This window comes from Rhinolophus sinicus, chromosome 16 (genome assembly GCF_057876585.1).
Source record: "Rhinolophus sinicus isolate RSI-liver-muscle chromosome 16, RSI-T2T, whole genome shotgun sequence".
Classification (NCBI taxonomy): Eukaryota; Metazoa; Chordata; class Mammalia; order Chiroptera; family Rhinolophidae; genus Rhinolophus; species Rhinolophus sinicus.
Genome location: NC_142516.1, coordinates 18,993,722 through 19,006,684, shown reverse-complemented (window position 1 = coordinate 19,006,684; position 12,963 = coordinate 18,993,722). Strand labels below are relative to the sequence as shown.

The 12,963-nt window shown below is 41.7% G+C and overlaps 1 protein-coding gene across 1 annotated transcript; it reads right to left on the bottom strand.

The window, feature by feature from the left end:
- Positions 1–8,408: 8,408 nt before the first annotated feature.
- On the bottom strand, positions 8,409–12,586 carry LOC141571169 (allergen Fel d 4-like). The gene is made up of 7 exons (XM_074330845.2): positions 12,447–12,586; positions 11,961–12,097; positions 11,143–11,216; positions 10,320–10,430; positions 9,860–9,961; positions 9,640–9,684; positions 8,409–8,690 (listed from the first exon to the last, which is right to left on the bottom strand). Exons 1-6 carry the CDS (start codon positions 12,540–12,542, stop codon positions 9,653–9,655), a joined length of 552 nt encoding a protein of 183 aa, XP_074186946.1. The 5' UTR covers positions 12,543–12,586; the 3' UTR covers positions 8,409–8,690; positions 9,640–9,652.
- Positions 12,587–12,963: the final 377 nt, after the last annotated feature.

The window sequence follows — 12,963 nt, the reverse complement described above, 5'->3', positions numbered from 1 at the left end:
AGACTAACATGAATATATTCAAGATCACAGCTGTCCTGACCCCAGTGGCATCTTGGCTTTACATGGGAAAGTAGCTGTAATTCCTCTATGGAAACCACCCCCCCCAAAAAAAAAACAAACACACACACAAAAAAAACAACAACACTAGAGCAAAGCCACAGGCCCAATAGTTTCTTCTACTGAGCCTGCCTGGGCCTGGTACAATGAAACCTGACAGTGTCTATGGGGCTGATTTATCTGTTTAGCCTCAGAGCCAGCCCTGCAGAGCTGGAGGTGGATTTGGTCACCTCACTCAGTGGGCAGAACTCAGACTCGTGGGCTGTTGCTGTTTGTTCTTCCACTTGGAAAAGCATAGACTGCCAGATCAAAGGTGGCACTCAAGCTGTCGAAATAAATCGTGCTTGTTGATTGAACTGTCTGGGTCATTCACTTAGATGCTGGCGGCAAAGGCTGGTTCTGAGACCAACTGGAATCAAGCTGCTGATTGAACTCAATGTTTCTGATGTAGAGGCTACTGTTGCATGCCAGACTTGCGGCTCCTGCCAAAAGTTGTCCCACAGTGGGGGAGGCCCCATCACAAGCGGTGTTCCCCCTTTTCCTGCCTAGCAGATGGACTCTATTTGCTCTTTGACCCCCTCTGAGGCTGTCAGGGCTGCCTCGACACTGATACTTCTTCAGGTTACTGATCAGCTTAAGCTAGTGACACTGGGAGGGAGGCCCAGGGGATTCCAATCTACTTCTTAAGTTTTCTAAAAATGCCCTTGTCTCCCTTTCACCTGATTCTTCTACTGTGTTTCCCTGAAAATAAGACCTAACTAGAAAATAAGCACTAGCACGATTTTTCAGGATGCTCGTGGGGAAATATGGTAGGGTTTATTTTATATTACAAGCATCCTGAAAAATCGTGCTAGGGCTTACTTTCTGATTAGGTCTTATTTTCAGGGAAACACGGACGATGAAAGGTCTGGGTGTGCGTAGGGATGATTGGGTAAAAGGTAAAATTCTAGCTATTAGAATGGGACATAAGGTTTTGTGGCAGTAAAGGAAGAGCAACGCAGCAGCAGCGGGGAGGTGTGGGGGGAAGAAGGGCATTAATGACCTCTGCCTTTCAGAACCATCCTGGAGCCTTCCTACAGAAGGAAGACCCACAATATGTCTCTCTCAAACTGTTGCAAGAAGTTTACCTGACTGTTGACTCTGCTGTCCTCGGCCAGAAGACTCTGATCCATGCTGTGAGGTAGATAGATGTGACCCAGCCGGTTGGGGACAATCTGGACTGACTGTCCTCAGGCAGACCCTCCAGATGGCCAGAACTGGGAACTTGAAGGCTTACCAGCAGCTGGGAGGCCATGTTGGAGCCACTGTCAACCTGTGCTTGCTGACTGATGTAGAGCCTATTTCAGGGGATTCTCCCCGCAAATTGTAAACTCTTTCCAGAGACACTGTGGGATCATAGTACTTACGTGGAAGCTACACCTTGACTTACCTCTCTCCTAAAACACAGTGGCTTATACCATAAGAGGTGGTCATAAGAGATCTGGAAGTGCTTAAAGAAGCACCACCTTGGGCCTGGCAGGTACCAGGTCAACTTTAATTTTCTAGCCTGGTTTGTGATGGATGAAAGAATCACCCTAGACGTCCGCCTTGTGGGCCAGGGTAGGGCTGTGCAATTGTTAACATATCCTGCTCCACGTGGATGGTTTGGGTTGATACAGAAACTTAAGGAGAAAGCCCTTGGCTTTCCAAGGTTGACACTGACAGTCTATGGGATTTGTTCAGCTGAGCTCTGGGGGACACAGCGACGGTCAGTGTTGCGGCTTGGTCTAACTCTGCTGCTTAGAGTACCAATTGAGTGGACCTGGTCTTAGCTCCTGTTGGCTGTGTTAGTCATAGTGGCTGATTGAATGGCACATTCATAGGAAAATTTGCTAGAAGCCAAGACAATAGAGGAACGAGGGGTGGATATTGTTTGGCAGTGGGCAATCTTCAGTAGCATTTCTACACATTTTGGACTATCTCTTCATTGGCTGTTTGCTTGTCAAACAACCTGTGAGGCTAGAGATAATGTCCCTCTCTACTGTAGACGGCATATTTGTTTCTTGACCAGGATAACGAAGATAACGTTTCACCGTTGCTACTTGGATGTCTAACAGGCATCTCAGACTTTACATGTCTGAACTCCTTATCTTCACTCCTAAACCTGTAACTCCTGCAGTTTTCTTTTCAACTAATGTCAGCTCCACTTTTCTTATTGCTTGGGTCAAAAACCCAGGATGTCATTCTTTCTCCTCTTTCTCTCATACTACATATCCCACCCGTCATAAAATCCTGCTGGCTCTCTTTCAAAATGTATCCAGACACTTGCCACCTCTCACTGCCTCTACCCCTCCCATCCTGGTGTTGCTCTGGTGGTGCTCAAGTGCATTTCTGACCTATCATTCCAGTTGTTCCTTTTGCCTCCCTGTCTCCTGGGCTGGTGCCTTTCCGGAGTGCTACACGAAGGATCCGAGCTCTTCTTGTCTTTCCCACCCCCTGAACATCCAGTTTACTCTGATTTGTTAACTCAGCCCTTATAAATCTGCTTGCCAACTCCAACATTTATGTTTATCCTCTTCTGCTATTACTTCCTCTTTCAATCTTTTTTTTTTTCCTGTCTTTGATGGATTCTCGTGCCACCTCCCTCTTTTGTCCCCAAACCTGTAAATGAATGTTAGTGGGGTTTCAGGAAGGAGCACAGACAATCATATGCCCAATGTACCATGTTTAACTGGGAGTCCTAGCAGTAATTTTTTCAAATATAAGCTGCCTTACAGACCACATAGCTAATTGTGCTATTGCCTTAACACATTCTCCAAACACTTTATAGATGTATTCATAAGCTATGCCTCAAAGCACTAAGCACATGGCTTAAACTATTGTTAAATATATCTAGAGCATGGCTTGAGAAGGTTGAAATATTTTGAAGATGGAGATAATGTTTCTAACGCAAGGAATGTCTAAAATCATCTGGATATAGAACTCTATCAGTAAGTTTGTGCTTTGTTCTGTTTCTACCTGTCCTTCCTGATAACAATATGGTTCTCTTAGCTATGTGCTTTTATTCTACAAAATGTAATGTGTATTATGTTGTTGATATTTAATATGACTTCTACTGTATGTAATATAATGGAATTATGCAAACAAAATAATAGGTTTTCCCTCCCCCAGGAACTCCACTTTAAGTTCAGTGTATGAATGTGAAATAGTTAACATCTTTTAAAAACAGTCCCTTGTACCTCAAGTTAGATTGTCCAAATTAAATGACAACAAGTGCAGTAAAGAAAGAAATAGATTTTGTTTAAGAACAGGACAATAACTCCTAGAATTTGACTGTAGAACTTCTAATTTAACAAAAAAGTGGGAAAAGATGAAGAAAATGTTATCAGATCAATCAGTCAAAGGAACAGATAAATTAATAAAAACAGACAACATAAGGAGTAAAATCAATGAAATAGGAACCAAATGATTCCTCATATTTACAAATGTGCTGTGAGCATGAATTAAAATGCATAGCTGTGTCGTCAGAGTGACTTAATGAAAAAAAGAAAAAGAGAGATTAAAGAGAAATAAAACAAAACAGGTGGGGGAATGTTATTAGACAAATAGGAATTTAAGAAGGTTGAGATTGTTAAAGCATAAATGAAATAAATGGGGATTTTATATAATTACTTGATGCTTAAGTAGAAAATATGGTAGTAAGACTTGGCGAACAATTAGCTTAAGCCATTCTCTGGAGCTCCTCTGAGCACGGGGCCAATCTGAGATTCCCCCCACCCCATCAGCAGAGCATTGCTTGGGGCAGCTCCAGGCACCCCCGCTCCATGGCTCTAGTTCTAGAGATTCTACTTCAGACATAGGTGGCAAAACCAACTCATTCCATCCTTACAGGAATGGTTTTTGAATCTCCTAGAGAGCTTTTAAAATTCCTGGTGAGCAGAAAGTGGAGAATTTCTACTCTCTTGTCAGTAATCAAAGCAAGTCCCAAAGTTCTCCAGTGCAGGTCAGGGAAGCCCATGACGAAGGCAGCAAACATGGGGCGCCTGTGTCAGGATAGCACTGTTTCAGGTGCTGGATATTGCCCTGAGAAAAATCAGCTCCTCGACCCTATTTCATCACCTTCTAGTAAGTGGGGAAGGCACTAAACAAGTAAACATCAAAGAAGATGGGGAAACAGTACTGCTTTACACTTGGGGTTTTGAGCAGAAGTTGTGAGGGGCGAGGCCATGCAGCTGTCTGGCAGATGAGTAGTTCACACAAAGGGAGCAGCAAGAACAAAGGTCCAGAGATGGGAGTGCTCGTGAGGTGGCTGAGGAAAATTGTGTGCATGACGAATTGAGGTTTGACAGAAACATGGGAAATTGAAGGCGGATGTGGGGATCCTGACAGCTGGGTAATTACTGTCAGTGAGGCTGACCAGGTCCTCTTTCTGGGCAGGCTCTTCTGAGCAAGCTGGCACTCCAGTTTCTGTCTTTCTTTACCAGGGCTCAGCCAGTAATTTTCTGTTATTCTAATAAGCCAACAGAGCTATCATGAGGTTTTTGTAAGCAGTGGAACAATGTTTCAGAATAGGTAACTTTTAAGAACAGTTGATGTCTCGATGGGCCTCTTTCTAGGAGCAGACAGTTTGAATTAAAGTCTGTCCTGGAACCAGAGACTCTAATGGCAGTCCTCTCATCGAGGAAGACAGATCTGGAGTCGTCAGTGTTTCTCTTGAAACAGCAAATAACCTCAGGGTGTCCTGGTTTGACATTTACTCTGGAAGTTTATTTAACATTTATCTACAATTCCTCCATTCAGGTTTAACACATTCATGGTATTTAAAGGGGAGCAGTAACAGAACAACTAAAAAATATCTGCTTAATCCCATAATCAGACAATTTATGCCAATTTTCTTGAGGACACTTTGAGGAGTTCAACTTGACAGTTGTTTATTTGGGGGACAATGCAGCACAAATAAGTGCAGTGAATTTCAGTCAGGAGAAACCATGATATAGAAAGGGGACCAGTAAACTTTTCGTCTTAATAATCAGATAGAAAATAGTTTAGGTCATGCAGGCCAAGAGGTAAAATCAGATATTACATCAGTAGTAATATACTAATAGAGAAAACACATTTCCACATTTTTGGATGAAATGAAAATATGGAGTACAATTTTTTCTTTCTTTCTTTTTTGGTTATACAGGTCTCTTAGTGAGAAGAATGGGATTCTTTTTTGGAATAAAATTTTTGGAATTTTTCTTGCCTGGGGCTGAAAATATGTGCCCTAATAGCACATTAATTGCAAACGTTCTTGACTCACAGGCCATACAAAAATAGGGAACAGGTGGATTTTGTCTCTAGGCCATACTTCTCCAACCTCTGATATAGAAAATATGATTCCAATTTTTAGTTTTCAAGGTGATTCTGGCTGAAGTTATAAAGAGAGGAGAAAATAAAAAGGGAAGCATACATATTTGAATAGATACATTGACTATATTTGTAGATATTATCGTCATATACTTATCAAAACAACAAAATCCACAAAGTGTTCAAACTAATGTCATTATATCTAATAAAAGATTTCATTAAGGGGGCTAGAGAGATCCACTTACAAAAATCAATTACATTTCTCTATACCAGCAAAAACTCAGGCTAATAACTAATGGTTAAGAAAAACTGTGACAGTATAAAGGAATTAACCAAGATCACACAAGAACGACCAAGGAGAGAACTTTCAAACTGTAAGCAAGGACATAGAAGGAGATCGGAATAAATTGACAGACACGGGACTCACCTGGTTTTGGCCCAGTGAGCCCTGTGTCAGACTTGTGACCTCCAAGACTGTATAGTATAATAAGCCTGTGCTGTTAGGCCACTAAGTTTGTGGTGATTGTTTCAGCATAAACAGAAAACTAATATAGGAACCATATGTCCTGTCCAGCTTGATGCCATGAATAGAGCTTGCTCACTGTATTTCTTTTCTTTTCTTTTTTTAAGATTTTTTATTGGGGAAGGGGAATAGGACTTTATCGGGGAACAGTGTGTACTTCCAGGACTTTCTCCAAGTCAAGTTGTTGTTCTTTCAATCTGAGTTGTGGAGGCCACAGCTCAGCTCCAGGTCCAGTTGCCGTTGTTAGTTGCAGGTGGCACAGCCCACCATCCCTTGTGGGAGTTGAGGAATTAAACTGGCAACCTTGTGCTTGAGAGCCCACTGGCCCATGTGGGAATCGAACCGGCAGCCTTTGGCATTAGGAGTACAGAGCTCCAACCACCTGAGCCACTGGGCCAGCCCGCTCACTGTATTTCTGATGCACAGGCACAGTTTCCTTGTATATATTGTTAACACTTGAAAGGAAGTGTGGCATACATGGTCTGCTGAGTATCCTCAATCACACTTGCCTGCATTTGGAGTATTATTCTGTGGTAACTCTTTGCAACAGAGTTGTTTTCCTACCTTTAACCAACTCAATTTGTTTTTAGACCCTAAGAATTTATGGATGGACAGTGAGGTGATAGTATTGTGATAAGGAACAAATGAAAAAAAACATAGGTTTTAAATGTCATGATGGAAAATCCCCAATAGGACTTGGCTGTGAGTGGGGCACTCCAGTCCCCAAGCAAAGTGGACCAACAAGCAGTACATACCACCCACTGATAGGTCATTCCACCATAACTTTCATTTGATCCCTGATTTAATGAGGCAGACCCCAAAATTGGAACTCAGTGTTTTCATTCTTTGTGTCTTTTAATGACATGATAACTGACCTAGGTTGAAATCGCCAAGATGGTAAAATGAGAGGTGCTGGCCCTCATGTTCCCCCAGAAATGCCTATTTTAACAACCGCTATGGATGAGAATAACTTTATGACAGTCTGGGGGTACAACTGAGAGGTCCCAGCACCAAGGTAGAGCAAAATAATCTGACATTGATGCACTAAAGAAGGTAAGAAGACAATTTCTTTTTTCCTGTGTCACCTCTTCCCCAGGGTGGCACAGCATTAGCATCTCTGGGGGCTTGGAGAGCAGAATCTCCACCCCTACCTCTACCTGCTAAATCAGAGCCCGTATTTTAACAAAATCCCCAGGGGTTGTATGCACATTATAAGAAGAACGGCATTATCAAATTATAGAAAACATGGATAATATCTTTCATTGTTCTGTGTGTTATTTATAATTATATAAACAGTGTCATATGCCACATTTCAGGAAACAACTATTTATTTTCATTTAGCAATAGACTTTTGACAATTAACCATGCTAGTGGAGATTTAGAAAGTTCCCTTTTAACTTCTTGAAGAAAATTCATATTTATGCTGCTGATAATGAAATCTGTTATGAAATCAATGTGGTAGTGACATTGATTTAGTGCAATGAGGTTCAAACGGGGATGGGTAGAGAGTCATAATGCCCTCCATTTTTAAAAAATGCACCCATTTATTTCCTGGGAGAACCATGGCAACTGTGGATATTGTTGCCAAAGAAAAATAACTACTGTCTACGGTTCTAAGACTAAATATTACATGCCCAGAAAAAAAAACAATGAGATTTTAAAGATCAGATGTGTCAGTGCCAATAAAAAACTATTAGCAAATCAGTTGAGGCAGGATATTTTTATGTTAACAGGGCAGCTGTCAGAATATGAAGGGTCATTCACCTCAACCTGGAATGAGATTCATATTCTTAATATCTTTAGGAAAACTAGCAGCATACATTCTTATCCTTTGATCTTTATGAGACACACATTGCTCCACAATTCAGAGGCCATTTACAGACTTAGATCTTCATTAACAAGAACAATGTTTATCATGATTTTCAGTAGCCAAGGCAAGTTAAAAGAATATGGAATATGGTGGAGATCTACTAGGTAAGTCAATGGAAAGAACCTAACATACGTGGCCAATTTACTGGAGGGGGGCCAGTGTTGGGCAAAAAGGATTCAGCTGTCTTAGCCTGGAAAGCTGGTAAGTATCATTACATGCTAGGAAAACGCTTGGTCAAATTCCTGCTTCCTGAACCTTACAAAAGAGACCATGTGCTGACACAGACTATAGAGCTAGGAGAATAAAAAGAAAACACTCAGGATATTAGAATATTGCTATTGTGTCCTTGACATCGTTGTAGCTCTCAGCAAAAATTGCAAGATGGAAGGACACAGGCTAGAGTCAGCCAGGCAAGTGTTATATTTTCTCTTGTCAGGTCACTAAGAAATAGGCAAATCAAAGGACAAGCAGCCTTCACACAGACAGAGAATTATTATAAGGGAGGAGAATCCTGAACCTCAAGGATGTTTCTGAGAAGCTAGAGGATTATGGGTACAAGGCCAAGAAAGCCTCTCAGTCACATGGTGTTGACACTACCTCTCTCACATACAAAAGAGCAACACACATGACTGCAAGGATAATCATTTATTGACCAAGTAGAGAAAGTTCTTGTCTTATTCATGGCAGAGTTCTCCTGGGTATGGCACAGAGAATCGCAAATTGGGAGGAAACCCTTGATTCTTGGTGAGTTGATGAGTCTCCTAGTCAATTAGGGAAGATCCTGAAGATGCAGAGATAATGCTTTCATGTGAGACAGTGATGGCTATCAGGTCACAGAACTTGTCACAAGATGACATGGGGACCATGGAAGGGAAGATCCTGGCGCCCAGGTGAGGAACCATTCACTCAGCACTAAATAAAACAGATGAGAAAGAGAACACAGAAACCCATAAGCACATCCGGGATTGAATTGACGACAGAGTATTTCAATTTTGGAGAAAAATGAAGTAACAGTCATCAACCTGCATTCTAACATATGTTACTTGCCAGAATAGAGGGAAGAAATGCATTCAGTCAATGACTTCTTTTTTTCCTTTGGCTGATTTCATCTTAACTTTCCCTCAACAAAGTCTATGAAAAACAGAGTAATGAATGAAGGATCTTAGGCTGCTTTCTGCCATTCTCAGCATGGGAAGTTCTGAAGAATTTGTGATACATTGAGGAAGAATGGCAAACGCCATAGCTGCCTTTCTTTAACTACTTACGTTATGCAGCCATAGTTGCTACAACCTTCCCATACATAAGCTGAATGAAGCCCCACAATACATGTTAGATAGGAAACAATGGGGAAACTCAGAGGCCATTTTCCAGGTTGGAAGACTACTGGAAGTTCAGACAGCTCTATTTGAAGATCAGAAGTTCAAGTTGTGCAGAGATCAAAGCAAGACATTTTTACCGAAAATTGGAGGGTGAGATGGCCTCTGGACTTGGAAGACAGACCACAAACAGAAACGTATTTGAGATTCATACTAACACACATTTACTCTTTTCCCGTTTCAAAATTTAAGTCTTAATGATTTGTAGCACATTAACAATTACTGAGCTCTTTTCACCAGCATTATATCGACACAGTAACTCTGTAAGGTAGACATCATTGTTTTCTTTTAATTACTTATGTCATTTGCTCTGAAGCTCACAGAAGGAGTGGGTCCTGAACCCAGGATGTAAAACTCCAAATTTCAAGCTCTCGCCACAACATTCCTTACTAAATTATTGTTATTTTACTCTCTGAACATAAACTCCTAATGCTCTAGGAAGGCAGTAATCCCTGGGCCACCCCATTTTATCAAATATTACCAACCTGGAGGACTGGGCTAGTTGTTCCCTCGGGCCTGGAGACAGCGATCTGCAGAGGGAGAACAGAGCATATTCATCACCTACCCCAGGTGATTTCTCAGACAGAAACCTGATGATTTGCTAGCTTAGGACAAAGGGGATTGATAGGAGGTGTTATGTTCTATTGGGTTTCTTGCTTTAGTAACATGAGAATTTAGGAAGAATAAAAAGAGAGCTACACTTACCGACTTTGGTCAGATCAAGAATGTTTTCCTTAGGAATTCCATATTGTTGGCAAATTTCTTCAAACCTTGTTTTTATTTTTTGACTCAAATCTGGTTCATGGCCTGTGGGAAGACTGACAGTAACTGCTGTGTCTACTGTATTGGTCATTGAGGGTCATGGCAGTGCTGTAGGTCTCCAAATGGATGGGAAAATGGATGGCACTGTTTGGTGCTTAGGCAGAAGACTTGGGGATGGGATGTAACCTGTCTTGAATTTCACATCTTTAGGATAGCCTTCTGCATGATAAGAGATTTCATCATCATCCCACCAGTGAGGCTGAGGGACTACCCAAGATGACCATCTCTCTTGAGAGGAGGAGAGACACCCCAGGATAAGAATGGAGGATCACTTTGTTTCCAGGTTTCCCTCCTTCCCCTGCCTCCCAACCCCAAGGTGAGTGTCAGCATGAAAGTACTGTACCAAACAACTCCATCACTTGGGTTATTTTTCCATTTTTGAAATTCTCGGTGTGACAAATAGCATATTCACCATAGACAGCTTCAATTATGCGAAATCTATTGTGTCCACCATCTGTGGAGGAAACAGAAGATAGTTCAGAATTTCTTTAGACCATGGAAAGCATGCGAAACAAGTACCTATTCTCTCCCACAGAACAAATTCAAATGCATATCCTAGAAGACTTAAGGAGTGATATCTAAGGTCTTCCCTTTGCATCTCCCTGGGCTTCGTGTCGTAACTTCTAAGGGTAAAATTGAGTCCTGGTTGAATTTCTACCAGATGTAATTGACCACTAATGATTAAAAAAACACATCAGCCACAGCAGCAACTTACCCTCTATCATCCTCCCTGAGAATCACCTACCTCCTTCAGCCATCTTTGCCAACTATGTGTCTCTGTCCTGTCTCTAAGCCCCACGGGCATTTTATACCCAGCACTCTATCCAAGCAGTGGTATGGCATGGCTACCCGACACCATCACAAAAAGGGCAGAGAATGAGCAGCTATCCTGACAATTTACATTTTTTCTTTCTTTGCTAATTTTCTTTTGTTGTGGGAGGAACATGTGACCAAATTGCCATCTTTATCTGATGGTATTACATGCCAGGCATTGACTTTTACACACAGTGTCCTCACAAATTTGGGATATTAGCTAGTAGATGCCCAATTATATTAACTAAACAAGCACTGATCAGGAATTGATCAAGATCCTGCAGATACTGGAGTTTAGCAAATTCCTTGTAGTCAGAAGTAGAATTTAGAGAGACTTTTTTTTGTATACTTACAGAAAACACTGTATACACCATCCTGTTCTGTGGCTTCTCCAACAATAGAGAATTCAGTACATTGTCCATTTTCCCTGTAAAAGAAAATGAGCTGTTGCCTAAGATATGTTGATGGGCCTGGCTCCCTCACTCTACCAGCAACTTGAGTGTCTGATTCCACTTAAGTATTGAACATTTTTGGTACAAATTTGACAGAGCTCTCACTTACGTTTTTTTATTTTATTTGCTACTTTAAGAATGATCAACTACTCTTTCCTCTACCACTACTTCCACTATCACTATTACTACAGCTACTTGTCTGTAGCTGAGTGCGCACATGTGCCAGCCTCTCAGATGAGTGCTTTACAGACAGACAGTACTTCACTCGGTCCTCACAGAAAACTGTGAGAGAACATTACTGTCACCCGCTTTTACCCAAGGGAGAATTGGGGTGGAAAGAGTTCAGTTTTCTATGTCACACAACCAGTAAGAGATAGACTCGAGAAATAGACAGGCTGTTAATCCCAAATCCTATGCTCCTAACCTACGTTATATTGCCAGACAAATTATGATTCTATAACTCTCTCCCCCTAACCTCTTCTACTCCCATGGAAATTTACTTCTGTCACCAATTTTTATCTGTGAATCTTGTAAAGCTAGAGCTTCATCAAGTTGGATCAATGCTAAATGAGTGACTCTGATTTTGGATACAGGTCCACATATATGTGCACATGTGCGTGTGCGTGTGTGTGTGTGTGTGTGTGTGTGTGTGTAGGTAGAGGTCCAAAATCATACTCATGCTTTTCGATTTTTTTCAGAAGTGGAAGAGGCCAACTGACTTTGTGTGATATTTAAGTAACACAGAAGAGCTATCCAAGGCTTGGATATGATTCAAAAAAATCCTGAGGCCCCCATTTTCATCGATCCTTTCCTTCTCATCCGAGGCCAAGAAGACGGTATACCAATCCCCTGAAATCTGCAATGAAATCAGCAAAATGATTGAGTTGGAAAAGAATAGGGGACACCACATGGACCCTTGTCTCCTTGAACTTTGCCCACTTGCCAGGACTCATATGGTGATGTTAAGATGGAATTAGAACTCTGACACCATATATAAGGTTATTTCCACTGTCCCTCCAGTGAGAATGTAGGTTCCCAAGTGCTGTCATCATTTCACATGGTACAATTGCTCTTAGTCCAAGTTCATAACCCTCCTCCTTTGTCTACTATGTAAAAAACGCCTGCCCCCCAGTAGGGCCACCTTGCTTCAGAATCCTCCAAACCACCCCCCAAAGTCAGACATCACTGTGCTCCACCAACTCTACCTTTGAAATATCGATGTTGCTTGTCACAACCTCATGGTGTCCTTCCACATGTGCCCAGACTAGAGTCAGCCCCAGACACAGTGACAGCATCTTCATCTTGACAGGTGACAGTAATGACTCGGCTACAGTCCCTTTGAGTGAGTCTTTCCCTGTAGGTGGCTCCACTGCTCAGCTCCTCTGCCTTTATATTCATTCTGAGTCCAGTTATTTGTCCATGGGGTGCCAGCTTTCCTCCTCCCACTCCCTGAAATGTCCTGTCATTCATTGTTGTGAGGTCACAATTGTTCCTGACTTTTATACTTGTCAATCTCATCTCCTTTAGATCTACTTATGACCTTACTTTCTCAAAGCACATACTCAAGAAATAGTGGATGTTATAAAGGGCTGCCTTTTGGAACCCTATTTAACTGTGGATCTGGCTTGGATTCAGAAAGCGAATTATGTGTAGGCAAGAATGGAGTAGAACTAAAAAAAATGGCATGTGTCAGGCACCTGTGTTCCAACATTCATGTGGGGT

Coding starts and splice junctions, on each gene's coding strand:
- LOC141571169 (XM_074330845.2), bottom strand. CDS start 12,542: ATGAAGATGCTGTCACTGTGTCTGGGGCTGACTCTAGTCTGGGCACAT. Junction 10,431..11,142: donor TGGTGTATACAGTGTTTTCT/GTAAGTATACAA, acceptor TTTCCTCCACAG/ATGGTGGACACAATAGATTT. Junction 9,685..9,859: donor TCTTGATCTGACCAAAGTCG/GTAAGTGTAGCT, acceptor CTCCCTCTGCAG/ATCGCTGTCTCCAGGCCCGA.